A 27,389-nucleotide genomic window follows, 5' to 3' on the forward strand; every position below is an offset into this window, starting at 1 on the left:
CAATGCTGGTGAAGAGCAGAGCAAGGCTAAAATTGAGCTGTACTTTTGCACCCTTCAAGGTTTCTGCAGCCTGTTACAAAGACAAGGAGGGAGGGTATAGCCAGCCACCCTTTTCCAGCCTCCACGGAGAGAAGACAGGCACCCATCTACTGAAGCCAGCCAGCCATACGATTGAAGACAAGGCTTGTTCCATGCAGGTGCACACAGAACGTATCATGCAGTAGAAAGAAAACAGAAAATTAACCCCATGCAATGCTTCAGGTCTTTATTGTTGCAATAGAATAACTGGTACATGGTTAAAACATTCCGATATACGTGAACTCTGAGGACTAAGGCTTTCTGTAGGTTTGTGGTATCTGGTGTTTCCTTACCCACAGTGCACATATAAAATAAGTTATAAAAACACAGATCTTTCTTAAAGAAGAGAGATTGATGCAATGCACAAAACTAGGAACTACGTTTTGTATGATCCAGACAACACCTTAGAGAGCAGCTTTGGGCCTTGCAGCTTTGCACCCAAGAGAGCAGTCTCAGTGTGACATCCTGCTGCCTAGATGAGCCTGGTGACAAACACAGACAGGATTTCAGCCTTCTCTTCCAAGCAGAGACAAGGAAACCCCTGATGCGATGGGGAAACATTGATTGAGTAAACGAGTACAGTATCCATAACAGCAGAGAAAGCAGTCATTGATCTTGGATAACGTAAACAAGATCTGTAGGGCCTGTAGTCGAAGCAGTTGCCACTACATGTTCCACAGAGGGGATAGGTGATTCCTGGAGCACCAGCACCTTTCATATACAGCACTGAAATAATTTCCAGGTGATTGACCCAGCATGTCTTAGTGCGCTGCGAGTAGGGAAACGGGGCAAGTGAGAATAAAACAGTCTCAAAAAAAATCTGGATACTGGAACCTTTTGAGTAAAAAGCTACAATCTTACCAAAGAGACAAAAAAGCATTCACAGACAGATCCTCCCCCAATTCCCTAACCACTTTTTGAACACAGAAGCTTCTACACCCACAAAACTTTTTATTCCATTTTTTTTCCCCGTCTTGCATTTCTAATTGAGCTGGAAAACGATGCTCCTAATGTGAAAATTTACATCAGTCACAAAGCCAATACCCTTCTTTGAGAAGAGGATTCTTCACTCACGATGTGCTGCCCTGCATGACAGAGTCAGGCACTGCAAATGTGACATTTGCAGCTGACAAGAAGATTATTCTTTCCCTCCAGTCTGAATCAAGAGATGGAGATGAATTACAGATCTGCAAGATGTTCACCACGTTGCAGCAGGTTACATGTCTGGTTCCAGCTGGGAGAAAACTCCTTGTGTCACCGATGGGCTGCATTTGATTGCATTTTCAGAGCCCAACTCTAATCGCACATGGATGCAAATCAGCACACTGCTGCACAACCAAGACTCACACTGATGTTTCTGACACATTTGATGACACCACAAAGTTCTCTGAACGACTGACAAAAGCACAGCCAGTATTTATGTCGCCAACACATACAACCTGCCCTTCAAAGTCATTCCTGAAGACTGCATTAAGGCTGTTGGAAGAGTCCAGCCGTGGCTACTCCTGGTGTGAAAGCAGAGCCCTGGCTCAGGACAGACTAGAAGAAGCCTCTGAGGCTTTATTTAATGATAAATGAGGTTTTTTGGGTTTTCCCTTGCAGCAAGTTACCTGTACGTGCAGAGAACTGCACCAAAGCAGATTATGGGGAGAGGAAAACCCAGGCTATGTAGGTTTAAGCTGCACTCGTGCCTTTGAAGTCACAGAACTACATTAAATATGGTCCCTTTAGTGTAGAAAGAGCCTCCTTCCACTTGGGACAATGAAACACCAGTTGTCAGCCTCCAGGGACTCGAATATAAATATGAAAAACTCATTAAGAAACATAATCCTAAATATAAACCTACTTTCATTTAAGAAAAACGGGATTAAAAAATCAGTAAAACAGATGGCTTCAAGTACTTTCCGCATAATAAACAATTAGTCGTTATAAGTATAGATTAAAAAATACTTGTCACCTTACAGCAAACAGTTGAAGAGGCTGGTGATTCGTTCAAAGAATGGCCTTTGATAAAAACACATCAGACAACCTGTGTAGTGTTGTAATTTAGAAGAACACCGATGTGTTTTCCATGCTGACCCAATGCTGAAGATACTCAGCACAAGATACACTTTGCACGCTGTGCTCTGACATTTCATGGCAATGCCACTGAGTGTATGGAGCCGCGACATCTCAGCATAGCTCAAACAAGAAGCCTTCATGTGTTGCAGCAATACAGGGAATCAAGTGGTCCAACATTCTTGAGGTTGAAAGACAAATCCAACACGAAGTGGCCTAAGCACTGGTGATGTTTATGTCATTTATGTCAGCATGAACACCACTTGTATTATATATGAGAAGGAATACACTTGGAAGTGCCCTGTCAGGGTTTAAGCCTTCAGGTTTTCTGAATGTCATGCAAAGAAGGGAAAGGGTTTTGAGTGGGAGCCCTCAAAAACTGCAAAGGAGGTTGGAAAGGGAACAATGTCATCAGGCGACAGAAGAGAATACCACAAAGGGAAGATGTAGCTCAATCCCCTGTGCTGCAATAGTCTGAAATCCATCTCTGGCACCTACAAGGAACAACCACTGCATCAGATGTATTTCAGTAGGTCTGGCTGATATGTGTAGAACAAGCAGTCTGCCTACCTATCTACACAGACATTGAAATGCCCAGGGAAGCAACATGAAAACCAAATAAATGCTTCAAAAAAAGATATCTTGTCTGCCTCAAAAAATAAATATTATAAAATGTTTTCTATCAAATAATGTCTACAAGGAGATCTTTTTGAAAAACATTGGCCAGCTACTCAGAGACAGACACTTAATTTTGCCCCTACAGAAAAAAACCACCACCAACCCAGCAAAAAGCCAGCTTTCCTCTCCTGCAGCTCTGTACACTACAGCAGGAACAAGTCTCCCGCAGCTCACGGAGAGACTGGAACAGGGAAAAATCAAAATTTAGCTGCACAGGCCTATTAAAGAATCAGGTAAGACTTAAACAGAGGCAGAGCCAGTGCTGGTTTTATGCACTACAATACGAGGCTGCAAGGCTTAAAAGTCCTTCTGAGTGACCAAGCCAGAGTGGCTCAATAGCAGTGGGCTCAGCAGTGTCTGGAAAACCTTACACGAAAATGTTATTTTAAAATCACTTTGAATATTTGAAATAGAAAAAAGGAACAGAACACCTTTTCCTCCACCTTCCACCTGCACCATCACGACACTCTTACACTTAACAGTTTTCCAAATCCGGTGCTCACTGTACGACACTGTGGTTACACAGAAATCATACATCCGTCTCTCTCAGCTGGAGAGTCTGGGTTTCCACAGGAAAGTTCAGTGCATGTCACATTTACCAGAGTTCTTATGATTGTTCAGTAATCCAGCAGTGTGTTTCTGGGTTACAGCAGGATGCAGCTGCCAGCTGCAGGCCAGGGCAAAGTTGAGAGTACATTCAGAGATAAAACTACCACTTTCACACATAGCAATAACTAACGTTGCCTTTCTTGTCACAGAATCCAGTGCAAATGTCTAGCAATGGCAACAATAACACACAATTCTCATGCAAAAATTCTTTCCTGTGCATAACATTTGCAGGACATCTCTAAGCCACCCATTTTTATGTTTTCCCCTACCCCAAAACTAATTGTTTTTTATTTTTGTTTCATGAAATTTCTGTTGCTTTTTGAAGTATCGATGACAAGCAAGTTCAATCAGTTCCAGCCCTCCAAATACCTTTTGTTGCACAACAAAGAAGATGATCATGGCTGCAAAATACCACCGTGCGAAGCTGTACAGGTACAGCAGTGCAAGCACACCCAGTGGGAACAGCATCCAGTACAGGAGCGAGGCGCACTTCACCGCAAGGACCCTGAGCTCGGATTTACATGGCGGAATAATGCCTTGCCCTGTCGCACTGAAGCACTTTCCACCTTCATAGAAGCTTCGGAGTCTCTCCTCTTTCTCTTCCCAGCGCTTACGGCACCAAAGTTGCAGCTCTTCCTTGGAAGTGGGCACTGTCTCTATGGGATACCTCTGGACATGGAAGTGAATCTCCTTTGGGAAGTTTCCATAGAAGAGGTGCTTCTCCGTCTGAGGAATGTTTTGGGGGTATGCCACAGTTATGTCATGGATAGCGTCGAGATTGTCACCTACAAGAAAGGTTTGGGGAAAAAAACAGTCAATGGGGATAGCTCAGAACACTAATTCACTTCAAGGCATGATTGAAAACTGTCCAAATTGTGACAGAAAGCCTAGAGATACCTTAGCTCTACAGTTTTTTATCTGCTTAAGTATCTAAAGGTTGAGAGTTTAAAATTTTCCCAATCATTACCTGTTCTGAACTTGAGTAAAAAACTTTAGAAACAAAATTATACACAGCACAAACTAAAGGTGAATTACAGCACAGGGAGTAAGAGGCTAAAGTCAAATCTGAAGGAGAGAAGACACACACTGCGTCTTGGATAAAGAGCAGAGCATGTGAGACTAATCTTCAGTTATTCATACCTGCGCTGCAAGCTAAAATGGCTTTCAACTAATGAAATACAAGTTAGTGTGTATTCCTGTGAACACTGCAAAAGAGTCCATTTGATCTGAAGTGAGCAGCATACAGAATCATAATTTACTGATGAAGATGAAGAAAACATATGTGAAACATCTACCATCTAGGTATCAGGTTCTCATTAGGCCTAGGGTATCTCACAGAGGATGAGGAGTGTTTCTGTAGCTCAGCAAGCTTTGCAGAGTGTTCCAGTCAACACAACCTCTTTAGATCCAACCACCCAGAACTGTCTGGAGGGGAGCTGCTGCCCACTGCATCCCAGAGCTGGGAAAGACAAGTACAGCAGAAATGGTGGAGAGGCCCAGCTTTAAGTAAATCACAGAGTCAGCTATTGGGGTAAACTGAGTACAGTTAGCCATTTAAAAAGCAATTCTGGATCAGAAATCCAAGAGAATTCTGATGAAAACCCCTCTCCTCATCACTGCCATTCCTGACTGAGTCAACACTCCTCAAAGGGTATCAGCATTGTCAAAGTGGGTTTGGCCAGCGCATCGCTGTACTCAGTGTTTTTACATGGTGCACTTTCTCAGTACCCTCTTTATCCCCTGGCCTCCAATCAGACATTCTTTTTAGATTTCATAAAGTAAATTCTGCTGGTGTAAAACCAAGCTAAAAATAGGCGTCTGCTGCACTGGATGTTGCATAACTTGTGAGTGCTGCCAGCAGTGATTTATCCTGTTGTTCTCATTTGGCCGTCTGGCTCAGGGCAAAATAGAACTGGAGACCAAAAGCTGTGTGCAGCAGCTGAAGATTTTTCCTGTCACAGATGATGTCACTTCTTGCAAAGCTGAACAAAACCTACTCTTTAGCCCCACCCCCCCTTTTCACTTGCTCCCCTTCCCTGGCATTTTGGCCTTCCTTTACAGCTCCCAAAATGACAGGGACAGAACACAAAGTTGCTTTAAAAGGCCACAATCGAAATGAAGTATCTGAAGTTCAGCTCCAAATATCGCAAATGGGTGAAAAGCCCTGTTCAGCCTTTCTGAGTGTTCTGTAAGGGTGCTATCTCACAACGATCACCCTCAGCCAGTTTTGAGGTGGGTTACGTGGGTTTTTAAGGAACTATGAATGGTGCCCAGGAAGTCTGTCAGAGCAAAACTCAATACTCCAGCTTTCATTCAGCTACAGGACCACATCCGATCTAAGCAGAGAGTCTCTGTATTCAGCACAGCTAAAACCTTTCAGATCTCCTTCCAACAGATGCCAAAACCAAATGTTTCTTAGAATGACCTTACCCAGAGAAATGATGCCCAGCCTGCTGCATCTTAGCACAAAGCATTTTCATTTTGAGAACAGCCCACATTTCTCCTCTCCCAGCTTCAAACATTTCTGCCATCAGAAGGAACTGCAGTCTCCCTACAGGACAGACAACCCCAGCTCCCAGCCCAGCCAGGGGAAGCTCCCAGGCCCCAGGGCACATAAAACCCACACTCTTTACCTTGAGAGGGAGGCCAGGAAAGTTTAACCTTCCTGAGATCACTGCATGGAAAAAAAGCCTTCTATGAAACAAGGTTTTGGCTACATGAGTTTCTTACCCACCTTGCAGTCACTTGTGTCTTCACAGATAAACAGTCTGCCTGCCATTACACAAATGTTCTTGGAAAGTCAAGACTTTACACTTAAGGATCACTGGCATTGGGACGTTGGGAATAAAGTAGCAGACTGGCTTAAGAGACAGAGTTTCTGACTCTGTGCAGGTGTTGGATGAGCATTACTCCCTGCACCCACACAGCTGCTTGGATATCTTCAGCATGCAGATGTATTTCTGCCTGTGAATTCCTGATAAGAAAGTGGGAAGTCTCTAGTCCATACCTATGGATTTTACAATCCCCTGTCCCACAAGGCTAAACACCAGACTGCAGAAAACCTACAATGCTTTACAGCTTCTAAACCAGTTACCCAGAACAAAGCTCAAAGAGCTGCATACAGGACAGAGGATGTTACTTCTGTATCACAAAGGGTAAACTGAGGCAGAGGATGATTGTGTAACCCACTCAGTGTCTCCAGCTTGAACAAGTATGTCTAAATCCCAGCTGCAAGGTTCACCTATTAACGTGTATTTTACACAAGAAGAAATGAAACTTCAAAGGCAGATTTAGCATATCTGAAAGCACAGACACATCAGAGAGAGAGAAGACCAGAAATCCAGGCTTCCTATGCAAGGGGATTTCAGCCTTCCTCACCAGGCCCCATTGTTTGGGCCATGCATATTTAAACACTCCACACCAATGGCAGCCTGAAGCTTTAATTCCCTGGCAATGCAAGCATGTTGAAAAGACCAGCTCCAATCCATTTCCTATAGCTGCTGAAAGAAGCGTGCCCTGCCAGTGTTCTGTGCACTAAAGCCACACATTTGAACAAAATAGCTCTGTGTATCCTCTGCTGATTTATCGGTGGCAATTTTTAACATGGGTAGGGTCAATGCTCCACTGCCAGACATGCTGCAAGTGGATGGGCTAACAAGAAGAAAAGTCATTGCAGCAGATTAAGGCAGACCATTCATGAGCAGGGACAGAATCCTCTTAGGCAAGGTTTAATCAGGCTGCTTTGAGCCTGCATCCTTGCTAGAGCATCTTCACTGTCTCCATTTCCCTCCAACAGTAAGCTTGTTGTCTTTGCAGTCTGGAGAAATCAGCACGTTTTTCAGATCAAAAGCAAGGTGCCAGTCAAACAGCAAAAGAAAGTGAACCTAAGTGAAGATGCAGGGCAGTCACTGATTTTAAAGAACCTTTTTCTACTTGAATTTGAAGATCTGCTGAAAAAAACCTGTGCTGTACATTTTCAGAAGGAATTGCCCTAAGGGAATCCACATCATTCTACTGCTCTAGTGGGTCAAAAATTAAGTAAGCCAGTGTATCTGCTCATAGTTCAGAGAAGATCTCGGTGGATAAATTTGCTGTGCTTTTAGTGACATCTGAGGGGTCCTCTTCACCCTGCACGTATCCACATCCCATCGGGGAAGTAACGGCAAACCTAATTAAGCCAAAAAACTGCTCTGAAGACTAAAATGCCAGGCAGGCAGCCCAGCTCATCATGACAGAGACCCTAGTTTCGGAAGATTTACGGTCCTAGGACTTACTTCCTGCTGTCAGTGGGAATTACGTACACGTATACAGGCTATGGATGGCACCAGAAACTGGACATAGACAGAATGCTGCAGGCCCTGGGTCCTTGTCTTCTCTGGTCCTGGCACCTGGACACACGAGTCCCTAAAGCTCTCTGGTGCTGGTACAGACCCCTTGCACGGATGCACACACGCTCTTGATCCCCTCAGTAACCGTTAGACACTCAGGGCCACCTGGTAGCTGATCCTCAGACACTCTCTTCTACAGCTGCTTCATGTAGAGAGACAGACAGACAGATAGACATAGAAACTGGTCCCAGTTGACCCTGGGCCCCACAGTCTCTCCAGCTGCTAAGCTTGAACCCTGCAGTCTCTCTAGTAGCCAAACTGTGACCACCCAATCTCTATAGCATCTGACCAAGATTTATGGCCTCTTTAATCCGTGGCTTCCAAACCTCTTGCTCTATTTGCCCGCTAGCCCTGGTCAAGAGTTGCTAGGGATCACACAATGCCATATTCACCCACATGACAGACAGACACTGGTCTCTCCAGTGGCTGGCACTCGGACCAGCACACCCACGGACTGTCCTCATCCAGGAAAACAGCTAGAGACAGAGTTTAAGGAGCAGAAGGGGAAGACCAGGCTGATCAGGTGCCAGGCACAGCCAGGCGAGTGTATTGATCAGCCCCAGTTACACGGGACCAGACTCTTTTACCCCTTACTCATTCCGCTGTTTTCCCAAACTTGTCTCTCTCCAACCACCTTGAATCATCCCCTTCCCCACTTCTGGTTCCTCCCCTAAATATCCCATAATAGATATTGTACAATCAAAAAAAACCACTCCTCTTTGGGATCCGGTAATGAGTCCCAGAGCCCTGCAAGCAGTAACCCCCTTTAGTAAGGTGATGGATGGGAGATGGTGTCTCATGGTGATGAGCGTCACCCTGCCCCGAGGGACAATGGCTCCCCATGGTAGGGAGTCTTTCTCTGTCTGGGATTTGGGCTCTCTCTGCCTGCTCCATTGTGCATGGTCTTTTATCTCACCTTTTGTTATAAAACCTTACCGACAAGAGCCTCCTATTAGGTTAAAAATAAAGATATTGCAAGTAAACTGAAAATTACTTGTATGTTCAATAACACAGTGTCAGGACAGAATTTTAACTCTAGGGGGGAAACCCAGCTTGAATAGAAAGGCAGGATTAAACTATTTTAAGCTTCTGTCAAAAACACTAAGAAAGTACTGCAAGGCAGATGCTATAGGTGAAAAGTTCCCGAAGTGATGCTCAGTCCTGCAGCACAGCACCAAACAAGAGGGCTGGTTGGATGGACCCCTCCCCTCTGCTACCAGTATCACTTGGAGCTTGAGTGCTGCTCGTTCCTCAGTTCTGGCTCACGTCATCTGACAAGGACATGTTCTTGCTCGTACCCAGGACAGAGTGATGCTGAGCAAGCTCACTGTGAGAAAGAAGGATTTATTTAAGCTGCAACTTCAGGGACAAGATGATGATTCAGAACAGAAGCTCTTAAGGCCAAAATGACCATCAGCGAGCCAAAAATGAGGGTGGGTGCCAGGCAAATCCCAGCAATGAATTGCTCAGACTCTCAGCAGCCTGAAAGGTGAACAGGCAACCGAGTCACAGACCCCAGCATTAACAGTGGTGGCTTTTACCCATTTCCATCCCCAGTGAGGATCGTAGTGGCTGTATTTAGATACAAATGACACTATAAACTGCACGAGGATTATATAGTCTCTTCCCTGCATTAAACCAGCAGAGAAGATCCTATTCTTAACCACAGCCCATCACAAAGCAACACACTGATGAGCTGTTGAGCCAGATGGGGAGAGGTGTACCAAGATGCTCTTACAACGAAATATTCATGATCACCTTAAAATAAGCTGTTCTGTGAAAAATGGGACCAACACTTGAGGCCCTTGTCCATTCCACTTCCCACCACAATACAACTACAACTGCATTCTCCTGTCCCCTCATCACGCATCTCCAGATGCTTCACATATCTCCAGGCTTCCATGAAGTGCTTCCCCCATACCCCTTAATACCCTCAACTCTATACACATTTCGTCGGAAAACCCCACAGAAGGAGACTTGGCACTTCTGTGAATAAACTGATCAGCAACACAATCAGAACAGGTATGGAAGCAAGCAGAACAGGACCAGCTGTTTCATAATACCAGAGTACCGTATCTCAGCTTTGAAACAACGATACATTCCTGGACATTAAAACAAAAGCAATCTAAAACTGCTGACTGAGAAATATCACTGCCTTGGCTCCCGAGCTGTTAGTCTTTTTTTTTTTTTTGAAAGCACGTGACCAGGAGGGAGCAGTTTCAAAGATTTACAGCCCCTCCTGGGAAGTATCATCCCTGTGGAGATTTAAAACTTCAGGCAGCCCTCTTTAAAGCAGCGGTGTCAGCCAGGGTTAATCTAAATCACTCTCAAAGCAACAGTTATTGGAAATCTTTTTTTGGGGTAAGTGTTGCAATCAAATAAGTAAACAAAAAAAAGACAGAATGATAATAGCTGATCTCCAGAGGTCCCTTTCAACCCCTACCATTCTGTGATTCCGTGATAATGCTGGCCTTGATTAACCGAGCAGAGTGATCCTGCATAGAAATTCTTTTGCCAGCTATCCGACTTTCCACTGGCATTGTGACATGAGGACAGAGAAAGACCTTCCACCTGCTGATACCAAGGACTTAAGGAAACTCTTGTCCCTGAGGGTTGGAAGCCTGGGGAAGGGACAGACTGGCTGCTTTCTGCTCTGCAGTGGAAGAAGCCAAGTCCTGGGTACTGCGTGCAGGAGTAGAGGACTACTGGGATTCACTCCAGCCTGGCCGGTACAGAGATAAGAGAAACAAGGACATCCTCAGAGCTATCAGCAATCATTACGTGGGGTTAATTCTTTCTTTAAAAACACTTAAATCCCATAGTTTTGCAGCCTGACGCCACATCTCATTAATTTGTAAACCAATATCATGAACTGAAGTTGTTGGGGGGGAGAGGGGGTGTCCACTTTGATTTTGAAATCTATGTAAATACCTTATTCAATTATTAATCATTTAAAAGAGGAATCTCCAAGCAGATGAGGGAAGAAGCTGCAGAGCAGGAGGGACCCGGCCATCACACTGGGGAACCTGTGGACCCAGTGGCTCCAACGCCAGGCTGCCCTGGGGCTGTTGCCCTTCTGTCCTCTCTCCTTGGCTCTAGAGGGTTAATTTATAAATTGCAATGCAAAAGCTGATTGAACTATAAATAAAATACAAAAATATGTGGAGAGCAGGGAGCGAAGGGATAAAATGGTTGGAATAACAAGTTATTTTCAGTCACTCAGGATGACCAGGCATAACTGACTCACCACTCTTTATCATTCCCAAACTATATTTATCAGGTCCAGATAACAAAAATCCTGTGCTTATTCCCTTTCCTGCATATCCGCTTACTCCTGGCCTCCCATCCTATGTGTTTGCTCCACATACACCTATGGGATTGGGTTTTCATAGGTAAGTTAAGTGTTAGGAAGGAGAAAATACATTGTTTCTAGGCTTACAGGAACCCACTACTGATGTATTTCATATAACAGACAGTGATGCACTGGCACACAACTTGTCCACTCCACTAAGCTCTAACATTGCTTAGATTTCCTGGCAAGCAGCCAGCAAATTCAGACAGGAATCACAATTATACCTGAAATAAAGATAATTTACTACACTGCAGTGAAATCCTTTTAAAAAGCATCGCAAGCACTCTACCTCACCATGATGTCTTTCTACACAGGCAAACGTATGTAAATTTGGAAAGGGCTGATTTTTTTTAAAAAGTATATATAAAGAAAGCTACACAAGGCATTCAAGTATTTCTGTAAAGCTAAGTACCATGGCAGTTAAACAAAAATAGGATATCAAATATCCTTAAAACAAATCACATGTGTAACCAGAGTGCGTGTAAGCTCAAGCTTATTCTAATTCTTCTAACATAGCAGACTGCCCACCTTACCCCACTATTATTTGCCCGGGCATCTGAAATCACTGGGGGCTGAGAATGAAGAAATCCCTCCAATGTGCATTTCTCTGCTCTCTGCCTGGATAAAGACTCCAATGCAGACAGAATTAAGCACCCATCTCTACGAGAGAAAACACATCTCTATCTGAGGTAATCCAGTTTTGCCAGCAACCAGCTGTTCTATCTACAGTTTCCACTGTTGTTTCTGAACGGTCTCAGCAAGTTAACAGCAAAGCGAATCACTCTGGAATGGTCTTCGTACACAGTTGACATACCAACAATGCTCAACATTGCAGGATGTCACTGCTAGGTAAACAACACAGCTGGCTTAAAACCTGGAATTTTAGGGAAAGAAAAGCGTTTTTAAAGCCATAAGGAGAAGGAGTACGTGTGAACCCCCATCCTGAAGGTTGGTGGAAAGCTTTGGACCCCTCACTACAAGAAGGACATTGAGGGGCTGGAAAGCATCCAGAGAAGGGCAATAGTGAAGAGGCTGGAGAACACATTTTAGGAGGAACGGCTGAGGGAACTGGGATTATTTAGCCTGGAGAAAAGGAGGCTGAGGGGAGACCTTATCACTGTCTACAACTACTTGAAAGGAGGTTGTGGTGAGGCGGGTGTTGGTCTCTTCTCCCAGATAACAAATGATAGGAAGAGAGGAAACAGCCTCAAGTTGCACCAGGGGAAGTTTAGGTTGGGTATCAGGAAAAAATTCTTCACAGAAAGGGTTCTCGAGCAATGGCAGAGATTGCCCAGGGCAGTGGTGGGAATCACCATCTCCGGAGGTATTCAAAAGACAGGTAGATGAATTGCTCAGAGAAATGGTTTAGTTGTGGACAGGTACGGTTGGACTTGATGATCTCACAGGTCTTTTCCAACCAAACGATTCCATGATTCTACGAAAAGCACATGTTGGCTTTCAGCATCTCAGTTAAAATGCCAACATTAAAGGCGCTGCCCTTCCCAGTTCATTCCATTAGATGTTATTTACTTCCTCCGAATCCTCCCACAACCATCACTTACACTCTTTCCAAATACATCTGTCCTTTTTTTTTTCAACAGCTCTAGGGTCTTCCAGGATAGGGATCTTCTCATCACTTTCTCATAAATTTTAATCATTTTCAGACTGCCTTGGACCGAAGAACATCAGACCCCAGCTGATCTGCAGGCTGACACCGCAACTCATTTGGAGTCCTGTCTTTGGGAAGTCACAACAAAGCTTTGAGGAGTACAGAAAAACAATTCACCACAGGTATTCAGCAGGAAACAGCTGCAGCAAATGTTGCTCAGAATCAAAATGTGTCTATCTCTTCCAAAACACCATGGACTCTGCCCTTTCCACCACCCCTTAGCTCGTGCCAATGGACGAATGCCCTGGGAACCACAAAATGCCCTCCAACATGGCATTGCCACAGTAGTCATAGGTAAATAAGCAACGGCCAGTAAAGAGATTTCATTCTTGGCTCCTAGTGCATGACAGCCATTATTGTTTCTAATTCAGATATAGAGTTCAGCCTCCTCTCCTCGCCTCAGTCTATTTTGCTTGCTTTTTGAATGGCTATAGATGAGTAACCCACGTTTACTCAATGCACTTCGCTGTCTGTTCCCATCACTACCCAAAGGCAACCGCTAGAGAGTCCCCTTCAGCTGCGCAGAGACTCGACACGGGTCTACAACCCTGCCCTCTTAAACCCTCCCAGCCTCGCTCATGGTTGTGCAGCTGCAGGGAACACAATCTGGAGTTAGGAGTGAACCTGGATTCCTCACAATACACAAGACAGGATGGATGATGTGCCCAGTACCATGATATTTGGGATACATGAGAGGAAACTGGAAATGCATTCAAACTTCTGAAAGACTCGATATTACAAACAAGGCTCATGCCAGACCAAAACACCAGAAGAAAATGTAACCTGCACCAGATACAGGGCATGAACTGGATGCTGAAAAACGACCTGCTCCAGCCACCTCAGGATACTGGGATGGAGCACTTCTGCAGATGTCCTGAGCCGATTCCACGTTTCGTGGCTCGACAAGTAGTGCTATTGCCATTCTTGGTCACAGCAGTATGTTTTCATTTCTGTGTGCGAAGCAAGAGGAAGGTAGAGCAGCACCAGGAGCCTGACAAGAAGGCACAAATTCAGCGCACAGAAAACTGTTAGGCTCATACATAAATATGGGTATATGGATATATCTACTATATCGTGTGTTTGCCCCACCTCGGTTTAAATCCAGAACAATGATTTTGCTCTGAAAACATTCCATAATCTGCTGTTCTGTCAGGAAGGTCTGTTTTATTATCAGAATTCACAGCTGAGGTGTATTTACACAGAAACAAGCTCATCTGTACATCCCACTGGGTGAAATCAGGCTGTGGCAGAGCAGCGCTGGGGATTCAGTCAAGCAAAGCCCCAGCCTTGACTCAGTCAACACAGGAGAGCCGCTAACATCCTTCAGTCTTCTGTTCTTTACTGGAACCCTTGAGATGCAGCTGAACTCTTTGATACCCAACTCTAACACTGCTAACTCAATTTTCATGGTTTTCTCCTCTGCTGACTGACTGGCAAACCCTGGAGCCTCTGGGTAAAAGAGTGCACAGCACTGTGCAGAACAGGCATTGAGAGTCATACTGCCTGTGCTGGGATAGGAACTCATTGTTCCCAATCCCCTGGTGCTAAAACAGTTTCCACCAGACCATGATACACACAAGTGGACAAATCTTATTAAATTTAATCAGCCCAGTGCTTGGGGAACCATCTTAATCAGAAAGGGATTTAATGAAAAGCCGCAATTCCAATGAATACTCGTTAATTACGACTGACTAATATTTATCCACAAAGAAGAATTTATATCAGGATTAGTCTGAGACCTGGAAGAAGCCAAAGACATCAATTTAATAATGGAATGCCTAATTAAAGTATAATGGGAACCTAATTGTGATATACTGCTTTGTAGCGCACATGATTTATTTAGAACAATTGCTTTTCACTGGCCTCATTAGGAAAAGTTAAACAAAACACAATAGTAAAAAAGGAGAGGGAAAACCAGACACACTGGAACTTCCAAGATGATTACAATCAGCTGATGAAAGACAGTGACATGTTTGTCAGATAAAGCGCTGCCATCCCTCCACAGGCTGTGGTTAACGTTTCTAACAAGGGTAATGATTGCACAGATCCTTCCCTCCCTAGTGACGTGGGATCAGACCCAAACCCTGCTGCAGCTGCTTGGGGGAGCTCCTCGGGTGGAAAGGAGCCATAAACCTGAAGGGTCTGACAGTCTGGATCCTCTGCACGCAGAGGAAACTCACATAACACACGTGCCCTCCCAGATGCTATGAAAGGAGAGTAGCCAAGGCCCAGCAGCCAGTGCAAACCCTCTCCAGCCCTTCCCACCTGCAGTCTGACTGCTTTCCGTCAGGACCCACTTCTTAAAGAAGGCATGGCCTTGCCGGTGCCCACATTCAGCACAACTGAATGTCTTCTAACCTTCTTTCTCTCTATAAATACACAGAAAGCTGCTCAAGTAATTCTTATTGTGAAGCCAAATACTCTCCTTTCTGCATTCTGATGGCACTGGGGTTGCGCCCCCAGTGAAGTGGGTGAACTGCTACCCCCTCGCTAACCCAAACCAAGGGGAAGGACATGCACTGTTTATCCTGCATCGCACTTTTACAACCTCAATGCAAACAGTGTTGTGCTGACCCTCTATGTTTCCTTCTTTTCACTGGTAAGGTGCTAGGGAAACAAGGCATGGAAAGGCGCTGCTCCTCCACCCCATAGGCCCTGCAGAAAACAAGCATGGGGAGGTCCAGGAGCAGACTGGCTTCCTGCAGCAGTGGGATTCTGATCAATGCCCTTAACTCAACCTTAGTTTTGTTTAATTGGTGATGTGAGAATGGCTGTACCAACAGAAGCTGTCACAACAGTGTCACGGAAAAGAAAAAGCGATGCTCCAGACCCTGTGTGGAAACACTGCATCATGACCCTGCGGACAAACAAGGGACTACAGGCATTTTAAATGCATAAGAGCAAAGAGATCTGTCACTGGAAATAAAACAATTTGCCAATGGTTTTGTTCCAACTGCTGCTCTTCGTAGGGATGCTTAGAAAAATTACACTGAAGTCAATCCTTTGAATGACAACGAGCAAAGACTGCAGGGAATGCCAGAACAGTCATTCCTGGGCCCAGATGGGAGCTGAATACTGGGCACCAACCTCGTATTCTACGTGTGGGATGCTGCCAACCTGCCAAGTAAAAACCGAACCCCTACCTCAAGGACAGCGAGAATGAGGCTGAGAGAGACCACTTACCCCAGTACATGAGACAAGTAAGTCGCCTCTGCCTAAGGCAAACAAGACCAGGTTTAGGCTCAGAATCCAGGCATGGTACCTTCATGTTAAAGGCATGGGCCACAGCAGTCTGCTGGGTTTTCATACAGAACAGAAGCAAGCCCATGCTGACAAATGAAATTGGAGATGAGGAAATGCTGTAAATGCTTGTTGCACAGGCCTCTCAGAACAGAAGTCTCAGACTGTTTTCCTAAAAGTACCTGTTATGGACTTCTATCTTTGGAACTCAGCAGAACATGTAACTGCATTGGCATTGCATGCTAGAAAGCTCTTACAGCAGTCACTACTGGTTTTAACACAAATATGAACATGCACGTAACTAAACCATAATTAATAAAATCTACTTGGGCAGCTCTATTTATTTCATAGGAATCAGAGAAATAAATGGCTTGTAAGTTAAAAAGTCATTGTTGTCAGCACACAATTGTTTTCCTTAAATATTTTACTCAGGAAAAATGAAGCCTCTTAAATTTCACACAGCACATTGAGAGGACAATGCTTAATTAAGGGGAGAAACTATTTCTCAAAGCAGAAAATCCTTTCGGGCTCTGTTTTCCATAACTACACTTTACTGTGTCTAATGGACTTGAGTTCAGAAACACTTTCCTTCCAGACTGCCTGGACGATGCCTCTGTGCGTTGCTCCCCCAAGGCTTGCCACTGACAGCACAAAAGGCATCGTGCAGTCCTTGCTCCACAGCTTGCTCCACCAGGAGATCCTGAGGTGTACTGGAGCAGAAAGCAGAGGCTGGAAACACGCACATCAGTAGCACATCCTAGAAAACCCCATGTTCTTCACTGGTACCATCATAATTTCCCTAAGTGCATGAGTACACAACACAGTTGACTGCAGTCAACATCCAGCCTTGCTAGTCTCAACATTTTGGCTCAGCAGCCACAAACAAGCCAGACACCACCTGCACAGACCTTAGGTGAAGACTGCTATTCTTGCTTAGGTATGGACACAGACAACAGTGGGAGATTCAGCTTGGAGGGAAAGCAAAACAGCCCTCCAGACCAACAATAAAAGCACCACCTCTGCTCTGGAGGAATAAGAGTCAGGGAAGAAACCTGGCCCAGGGCCGGTGGAAAGCTCTGAACTGCCTGCAGGAAGGCTTTGCTGTGGTACAGCACAATGTCTTCATCAGCCAGGAGCAACTAGATCTCTCCTGTTTTCCAATGGGAAGGAAAAGCTGTCCCTACAAATGGAAACAATGAAGTTGCCACTGGTTCCTGCGGCAGGTCCACAACAGCAGTGAGAGAGTTCGAGTTTATCTGAAGAGCATAACCTCTCATCTGAGGAATGGTGAAAGCCAGACTTTTCAAGAGCTGTGGAATGAAGAGAAGCCAGTTGGTCTTTCACAAATAAACAATGGGGCGACAAAAAATCCAGAGTAGCATGGCTGAGTTCAAAGACAGCTTAGCTTTAAGAGGTAGTTCTGGTAAAAACCCTTCTCTCTGTGGGCAAACACAAGCCAAGGTGATCTTCAGCAGCTCTGCTATACTTTTTGAAACACGGAAAACATGATGAATGCTGAAACCCAAAGTCCGTTGCTCCTTTCAGTGTGCATTCTGCTAAGCAATAGTGACACAAACCAACTCCCACCAACTCTTCCATCTGCCTTGTTTCTGAGAGCATTAAAAACAAGTAAACAAACCAAACAATAAGCAATTATAGCATGAATATCTCTGGAACTACACACAATTAGTGACTGAGGCAAAAGAAATGCAAAACAAGAAGTAAGAAATCTCTTGTTTTCATCCTCCCAAAGCCATGTTGACCTACAGTCATAAGTTTATTCAGCGATGACAGCAACTTTGACTATGCTGGTCCATCGCAGAAATGGCCTTTCAAATGTCAAAGCTGACAACAAAATCCATTCTGCAAACCGACAACTTCTGTTCAAGCACCTGCAGTAACTCATGTTTAAGTGGACTGCACACCAAAGTGACAAAGGCTTTGATTAGTTCATAAGATATATTGTACATCAAATCCAAACACGGTGTAAAAAGAGTGAATGTGCTGCTGCAGTAACAGTGAATGTCCCAGAAAGGTTATAAAATGGAGTATTTTTCTAGATCAGCCAGTGATCTGAGATGCTGCTACAGTATCACTCCCTGCTCACCAACTCAGACATGAATGAATAATTCTATCCATAGAGTAAAGCCCTGGCACACGCTGGCATTTTAAACTGACTGGTACATTGACTTATGGCACTGCCTGTGATGAAATAGCTTCATAGGCAAGAGCCCCAGGATGGAAATGAACTGGCTACTGTCCATCTGTCTTCACTGACTTTCAAAACACTTCTCCTTTGACACTAAGAGTGACAAAATAGGTACCAATGTGGTTTTAGACTCAGTGGTGAATTATCTTACCTAACCTGAAAAAGAAAGCTGATGGAGGTATGGAAGGCTGTCCAACTTTACTGTATTGACACCTTTAAGCTATTTTGGCTCCTTCTCAGTTACAATTTCAAGGCACATTTCTATTCCACTCCCTGAGCCACACACATTCAAGAGAACTAGCAGAGATGCACACAGTAGTAGACTGGTGCACCTACACCCACACCGCTTTCCTGGCAGTCTCAGCATAGTCAAATTAACTACTTCGTCCTAGTTACTTCCCAGATCATCCTTCCAGGGCTCGCTGCAGGAAAATCCCACTGGGATTCCCAAAGGAAAAATTTCAGATGTGTACAGCACTTAGGAAAAAAACCTCCTTTATTTACTGGATTGAGAGTTGGTGGTGTTTGTGACCTCTGGGCAGGCTAACATCAGGCCAGGTACATACATTATCCCACATCCTTCCCAGAGAGGCCTCAGTACAGAGGTTTGTACAGAGTCTAAAGTACCTCTGTCAGCAAGGGAAGAGCAAGGGGACCCATGGCTGGGTCTTATCAGCAGCCCCGAACCCGGTGCCTCTCCAGAGCCACCACGGTGTTCTGAGCTGGGCAGCCCAGGCTGCTGAGGAGGCCAGACACACACTGTGGTTCTACCATCTCCCACAGAAGGATGCACTGCATCCATCTACAGACAGAACAGGCACACTAAAATGTAATTAGAGTTTATACAGCACTTAGAAAATATACAACAGCACTCAGATTCTTACAAAGAACGGTGTATGGTAAAAGGGGAAACAACCAGATGAGCAATTACCTCTGCCTGCACTGGAGACAGACTGCTACTGCCATGGGCTGAACGCGATCTGTGATGCACAAGTATGCAATAAAACCAGAAATGCATCCCCTAAAGCATGATGAAGATGACTGAATGCTGAGGAAGTACGCCCTGTTGAGGGAGGGTTCTGAAACCGATGGCAAGTCAATCATTTTCTCCTGACATCAGCAGGACTTCAACAGAGAATGGTGATGCTATAGGTGATCAATGCAGCTGCTTCCAACCTATTACACGTGATGCTTTCCTTTCATGATCTCGTCTGAGATTGTCTGCCAGGAACAATACCTGAACACTGAAAAAGGGAAAATGAGAGCAAAACCTCGCTAACTGCATGCTGCCCTGGATTCCTGATTCCTAAGTATACATTCTCAAAGGGCTCTTTTAAGAAAATATTTACTTTTTGGTTGCTATGGTGATCATCTTTGCACAGCAGTTTATAAAAATAGGAATGGCTAAAAATAAAAACCCAGAGGAAGCTAAGACACTAAAAAAGGAATATAGCATGCAGATTTGCCTGCTTGAGAATAAATCTGCATTCAGTGTCCTGCAGCAGCACGTTTTACAAAGGGAATTAAAGCCATGAAATTAACATTTTAATGAAGTAGAGAGACCATTGACGTCAGGACTACTCACTGATTGCTGCTTCCAGGTGGCCTAATGAGATGAAAATGAAGTTTATATCTTCAGCTCGTCTAAGCCAGGCTTGTTTTGTGACTGTGATTGAATTTAAATGAGAAGAGACTGCTGTGTGCAAACATGTCTAGGCTGGTAAGTAGCCTTATCAAATCCAGGCATAATAAATGCTTCATTTTAAATACTTTATGTTAAGAAAAGGGATTTCAGTCTTCGTTTCACAATCCAACACAAATGCAAAGCCAAACTTGTATCGTTAATTGTACAGCACACCACAGCTTTTGGACTCACTGCTCCAGGAATTCCCATATAAAATCTTTACTGCAAGATGTGCTCATTTTTCTACCAAGACACAGCAAACATTCTGGATTACAAAGGTGGAGGAGGAAACCATACATCCAACGCAGCCTGAGGAAAACCCACAATGCAATGTTCTGGCATCAGAGGTACATCAGACATTACGGTCTAGCGATGGAAGTGTGGGACCACCATGCTGTGAACTACAATGAAAACAACCAACAAGGAATTAGAGCACATCAGAACTTCCCTGCTCCTAAAATGCCACTGAGAGAAGCATTTCATTCTTGGTCTTTGCTACACCTAGTAAATAGATGTATAAATATTCTTCATTATTTCTTGTTAGAGGAATGAATTAATCTTGGTTTTGCTTTAAATACCCCATTTCTGCCTAGAGGAGGAGGCAACCCTTGTGCTGGGGACACAGCCTCAGAACTCTGCAAACTCCTCTGAATAAGCTATTACTGTTTCACTCTCTACCCCATGTTATAATGTTGAAAAGCAAATAAAAAAGCCAACCCGAAGCCAGGCTCAGTTCCTAATGTTCTACATATCCTTAAGGCCAATTCTCACTTCATCCCTGGCTTCACACGCCCATGAAGCAGTCCACAACACTCCTCATTTCTCACCTCGTAAGATGTCCTGACATGCAATTTGCTGCTGTTGTTGCAATTGATCGGCACTGGAGATGTGAGCAGGGCTCAAGAAATACAGAAGACAAACCGATTGACCCCCCTAGATCCACTTTTCCGAGTCTGGCATGCAAAGCTGAAGAACAGCAATGAGGAGGTTTGGCTTGGTCCCTGACAGGATATTCTCTATTTTGTCCATTAGAACATACACAGTTTTGGGTTCATCACAAGAGCAAAAGCAGCCCATTGACAGTACTTTGCTTCTTTTAAAATGGGAAAATTCCCCAGGAGTCTGGTGCTAAGGAAAGGCCCTTGTTTCTCTGCAGGACGGTGCTACCAATGAATATTGCTTTCAGCCAACAGCTTCTGAACCTTTTACAGAAATCAGCTTTCCAGGCAAAATGCATCTCCGGGTACAATACCTCTACTTACATCCCTTTATTCTTTTCCTTTTTTTGCGTGTCTGTCCCCATGTTCCCTCAGAACAAGGGCTGTTGCACATGGATTACATATGAGGACTCAGTAACTCGGTTTAAAGAATGTGGCTGCTGGCAATGTGACAGCAATGCGACAGCAATGCTATGTTTGAAGCCATTCCTTTCTCTTCCACAGCACAGCCAAGCTGTCACCTGGCTGTCAAGGTGGAGATTTCCAGAAATCTTTTTCCATCCGAGATCTCACTAGGTAGGAGGCACAAAGAGACTGCTCGGAAGGACTTCATGAAATGCACACCATACCCCATCACAGGAACACAGAGGCTGGGGAGGTGATGGCTCGCAGCAGAGGAACAGCCGGCAGACCCGTATCTGAGATGCTCCTGTACCACCCGCAGAATGACCCACGTTCCCACATGAACGCCCCTGAGCTGAGGGCCTCTCCCCAGACCTTGGGACAGAACATGGGAGACTCCTGGTCCAGTGCTGGCACTACCTGAATTGAGGCAGCTATCCTGGAAAGAGGGCGAGATATAAACATGACTGTTCCACATGCCACCAGAACATGTTGTCTGCTCAGTGCGACAGTAAACACCTTTCCCTACAAAAGGATGTTTTAAGACACTTTTACTCTTAGGATGCAGGTGATACAACTAAACCAACCCAATACCAACCCACCACTGAAAGGAGCTATTTCACTGCCTCCTGCCCTGGGCTGGGCGCTCCCATTGTTCCCTGAGGTCCTACCTACGATGAGCCCTTTCAGTACACGGAGCTGGCAGGAGCCAACCCTATTAATGAGCCACGCTGGGACTAGGGGTGGTGAGGAATCTGAACCCCTGACTGCTGATGTGCTGATGAGAGCGGGACATGGATATTCCCACTGCTAGCACATGAAGTCAGGAGAGCTACCTCGGGCTGGACTGGATGCCATATGCACAGGCTATTTTCATGTTAGAAACATCTTTCTTCATCCACCAAAGGGGATAAGCACTCCTTGCCTCTCCCACCCATCCAAGATGTGGGTGCAGGCTTGTCTTCTTATGGCAGACAACCCAACCTGCAGCTCACATCTGTTGTGGTGGTGAGATGCAAAACAAGATTACACAGAACACAGTGTCCTCCCGTAATTCATAGGAATCCTGGGCCAAGGGGTGGAACATTTTTCCTTCATTATTCTGCCACCGCCTAGAGTAGCATTTTCCTCTATCAGCTGCTATTGCCTAGAACAGCATCTGGAACAAGTTAGGTAACCAGAGGAGAATAGCAAACTTGAGCTCAGTGTGTTCCCAAGACCTGATTTTTCAGATATACAACACACCTGCAACTTTCAGCAGATGCATTACAGAGTTAAAGCACTTAAAGCTGTGTGAAAAATGATGAAACCCCCTCAGGATGTGTGGCACCGCCTTCTGCACACCAGCTAAATGCTCTGGAGGCTCATGAACATTTGCTCCAAGTGTGGATTGCAGAATTTCAGCCTAGGAAGTGACAAAGACATGAATAACCTCAGCAAGATCCACATCCGAGAAGGATGTTCACAAATTCCTGGCTAGCAGCAGATGGAAAAAAAACCAAAGGCATGGATCCACAGCTGTTCCTTTTCTGAAATGGTGAAGGACCCATGAGGGCCTCAAGTGAGCGGCACACCCTTCACCTCCTCCAGAGGCGCAGGCACCTCCTTATTCCTGCAGATAAGTGCCCTCTGCCATTCCGACCCAAATGTCTTCATCACTAATGAAACACAAAATGTACAGAATAGGTACCTGCATTGCAAGCTTTAACACAAATATCTCCAAAGTAGCTGAGAAGAGAACTGTGATGATAGGCCCACGGTGTGCTAAAACTGTGGGTTCCAGTACTTTTTAATCCCTCCCTCAGTATCCTTATGAGATCATTTATCCAGAGCAGCAACAACTTCAGCAGACTGCTAAAATTAAAACCTTCCAGGTAGGAAGAAAAACCACAGTCCATGCCACCTTCTGCTTGAGCATCCAGCTCTAACACCCGCGCATCTAAAGCCCTTCCTGCTGTCAGCAGGAGATACTCAAGGAACGGTGCAGTGCCTTGGAGGGAGAACAGAGTGACAACCAAGCTATGCCTCCAACTCCAGGTGTGGACAGTCCTGAAACTCTGGATATCCGCACTTGAGCTCTTCAGAGTTCATCCTTAAGAAAAGACAAAGCAAGTGGAATAGTTCCTTAGGTTTTTCACTTCTCTCAGCTAGCAGAAAAAACACCAGAGCCAACTTCAATTTATAATTTGGAGCTTGGGGCGTTCTGTGTTTCTTTCCCCAATCTGAGGTTCTCTGTTTCGGAACAGCAGTTTCTATGCGGCATTTCCGGCCTCTATCAGCCCCCCAAATCCTTCATGGTGATCTTCACTGATGGGGAACTGACAAAACACAAAACTTCCTTGTGACAGCATAAGATGTTTAAAGCCACTTTCCTGACATATTAAGCTGATACCGTCTTTAGTGAACAGCATATTTCAGGCTGCCAGTGCTTTCCAAAGCCAGGAATTTCTGCTGCATGCTTAATATAAACATTTGTAAACTGACAGATCAAACAGCACTAATGCTTGGTGCAAAGCGATTACTTCTGTTACAGAAAACACTGTCAAAAACAAGTAAATACACTTTTGAAAAATATGAAAACAAACGTCCAGTAAATACAACATTACACCTGAGAAGAACCCTGCTTGGTACCTCGGCCCTGTTTCCCTGACTCTGTACTGCATTACAAACGGCAAAGCACTTGACCAAATAATTCACTGCAGACAGAAACTGCGATGCTGGATCCCACCCAGGGCTGTTCATAAGAAACCATATGAGTAGGCACCTATTCAGTAATAAAACTGAGCAAACACCTGTGCAAAGAACCTGGTTCAGCCAGAGAGACAGAGAAATTCCTGATCAAAGGGGAACGAAAACGACAGCCCTGGGCCAAGCGTAGGTACTCTTGTGTATGACTGCAGTGACAACTACAAAAAAGTATTTATAAATGATGGTTAATGCATTTTCTCAAAATAGGGTTGGAGTTTGTGCGCTTAATATTTGGAATTGACAGTTTTTTTAGGAGATGGGAGGATTATTTTCTCTGTACACAATGTGTACAAAACCCACGCATGCTTAAACCTGTCTAATTATCTTTTCTGCCTTTATGAAACGCATCTAGAATTTCCATCCTCAATGACACACAGGATTCTTTATTACAAGTGCTGTGACTCACCCATGCAAAACGGAATCTGCAAGGAGCTGCTCACTAGAGTCAGCTGTACGGCCAGCGCACCGCTGGCTCTGCTGCAGGTGAGCTACCTCAGCCCCTCCTCTCCCACCCACCACCCCGATCTCTAGTGTTAAAGCTCAAGGATATTTCGTGCTGCATTTTGGGAACACTTTCATCACCTGCAAAATGAGCACGTATGAAAATGTTTTCCTGTTAGGAAGGATTCCTATCTCCTTGCCTGGTTTTGCAGTGTTTGGCAGATATGACTCAAACACACTGGTCCTGGTTGGGACCTGCAGAGGGTTATTATCATGCAATTCATTACAGCAGCTTTCAGCTTTATGGATGAATCTCAAAACAACTTGGTGGGTTCCTGGGAGGCTCTAAACTAGGACAGATTTACCATGAAAAATATCCAGCCCAGCTGCTGGTTCAGATTTTAAATGGTTTCTGTGGTATTTCCCTGCTTGCTTCTGAAAATTGGCTCCTAAGTCTGGCAGATCTACTCTTTTCTGTTCCCTAATTAAAGTAATCAACAGTTTAAGGATGCCTCAAACAGAACTTGAGATTGTACGCCTCCATTTCTTAAGTGGAAACATGATCACACAACTAAATGGCAGGTTCACTGCTTGTTTCATGCATAAGATTGCAAGTAAATGCTAACCTCATGCATTTAGAGAGGGAACCAACCAAGGTTTCACAGGAGCTATTTCTATATTCCATTCCAGAATAGAAAGGAAAGGGGCTAACTGGGAAAAAAAATGCAGTCACACTGCACTGAAGATAACTGAGGTGTACTTAATTTGGTCCAAATCTGTGTTCCTTAATGACATTATAGCGCTGGGTATCCTGTAAATGAAAAAGACACCAACACAGACACCACAGGAAAAGATGGGTGGCTCTGGTTTAGAGACAAAACCTCTGACAAATACACCCTATCATGGCATTTTGGAAATAGTTGTTCTATGAACCAAAAACTACTAAATTAGAGTCTGAAAAAGAATGGAACTTGAGTTTCTGAAGTTTACTATTAAAAATATCAACTCCTGATCTGAAAAATTACATATATATTTAGCTATATCTCTATACCTACATGTCTTTAAAAAGCAAGTTGAAGCTTTTTATTTGTGTAACAGTAGTGTAAAACATTATTCAAACTGCACAGAAAGTGACTGCTGACAGCATTCTATTGAATGTGCAAAATACATTTGGAGGAAAACCACAATAAACCAAAAGGCAAGCATTTTTTTTGCAGTTGACAGGGTAACTAAAAAAAAGGTATTGTGTTTCAACATATTTGAAAGAAATAAGATGCCCACAGAAGACGAATTACATTAAGAATGCCATCTGAGTTTCATATAAATTGCTTTATTGTTATTTTCAGACAGCTAACCTACGCAGAGCCCTGAAATCAGCTATGCAGAGCTTGCCCTGTGCAGCCCCTTTACCACAACTGACATTATGAGGTTAGGGTCTAAAATGTACTGAACCCCCTTTACCCTCTCATACCCATTTATTCACATGCACAGTCACTAGCACCTTGAACAGTCTACAGTCCTGCTGTGGGGGCTCATTCATTTTTCTGGTGCCAGCTACACCTCTCATTTCTCCTCATTTCCCACAACCCGCAAACCATGTTCTATGCAAACAGAGGAAGCCGGGAAGCAGCCAGATATGACTGCTAAGGCAGTAAGTGAAGAAGAGAGACGCAGCGTTACACAGCAGGGCATTCTATAACATGGCATTCTCTCCTCATGTGTAGTGTGTGATTGATTTAGGCACACGATTGTGGAATGAGGGATACAGATGTGATGCCGTTTTTTCCTTGCACATGTGGTCACTGTAAAGGACGCAGGTCAGGTGAGTGCACACACAATGCTGGTTTGGAAACGACACGTGCATCCTCCAATCTGCAGGGTTGCTGTAACCCCACTCATCACCACTGCTAGAGTTTTTAAACCCAGCACTAAAGGTTATTTTGATAGATTTGGCTTAGTCATGATTAAAGGTATTACCTCTAACATTTACCAACAAAGACTCCTAAATCTTTGTTGTTAAAAACCCGCCAGCGACGCCAGGAAAACCTGAGGTTTTTACAATTCTGAAATGAAAAGGTTTAAAAACAATAAGACTTTTTAAGTTGCCTTTCTCAAGCTCTCAGTCCTCACCACAAAGTATTTGTATGACATTTCCAATCTATCCCATATTGATATACAGACCCTGAATTTTATTAATAGAATTTAGTGTGATCAAAATCCCAGCAGGGCACTGCTAACATCGCTCTCCCTCTAGCTGGTCGTCTCCATCTGAAACGCTCTCCAGTCCATAAAGAAGGAAAACAACTACAAAGCCGACTGCACCCTATGCTTCAGACACGAGCATCCCTGCAAATGTGTGGTTTACAACATCAACAGCTGGATGGAGGAAAAAACCCAAACAAACAAAGGAACATTTCATAACAAGATTTCAAATAAACCCTTAACAATTAAACCGTTTTTAGTGGAGGAGCTGGAGCTTCTTAAAAATATCCACACATAAAAGCATCAGATCATCCAGATGCAGAAACAAAGATACAGCAGACAGACAGATGTCACTCTGAAGATGGTGCTGCATACAAAAACGTCTATTTTTACATCTAATGAAACCCAACAGAGGGTGTGCAGGAGGTGCAATCTTCTGCCAAAGGGACAGAGGAGAAAAAGAATTTCAATATGGAATGTGTCAAGAGATAGAGGTCAGAGAGAAGAGAAAGGAGAAAAGGTCACATGCAAGCTTTTAAAAGGCAATAACATTTTCTGGAGGATATAATTCCAAAACTATTTGGCAAACCTTCAGGACATCCATCACCACAAGCAAAATGAGGGTCAGTTGGCTATTCTGTGAAATATTGAGCATTTTATGAGTCATAAATTGAATAAAATCTGGATGTGCTA

The 27,389-nt window shown here is 44.3% G+C and overlaps 1 protein-coding gene across 4 annotated transcripts in view; it reads right to left on the reverse strand.

The window, feature by feature from the left end:
* Window positions 1–251: 251 nt before the first annotated feature.
* Window positions 252–27,389, reverse strand: part of LCLAT1 (lysocardiolipin acyltransferase 1) — a 108,917-nt gene continuing 81,779 nt past the window's right edge. For all 4 annotated transcript variants that reach the window (XM_054064168.1, XM_054064164.1, XM_054064163.1 and 1 more), the window contains exon 6: window positions 252–4,208. In XM_054064168.1, coding sequence (XP_053920143.1) covers window positions 3,700–4,208 — 509 coding nt within the window. In that variant the 3' untranslated portion in view covers window positions 252–3,699. The remainder of the gene's footprint in view (window positions 4,209–27,389) is intronic.

The sequence above is a fragment of the Cuculus canorus genome, chromosome 3 (genome assembly GCF_017976375.1).
Source record: "Cuculus canorus isolate bCucCan1 chromosome 3, bCucCan1.pri, whole genome shotgun sequence".
Taxonomy (NCBI): Eukaryota; Metazoa; Chordata; class Aves; order Cuculiformes; family Cuculidae; genus Cuculus; species Cuculus canorus.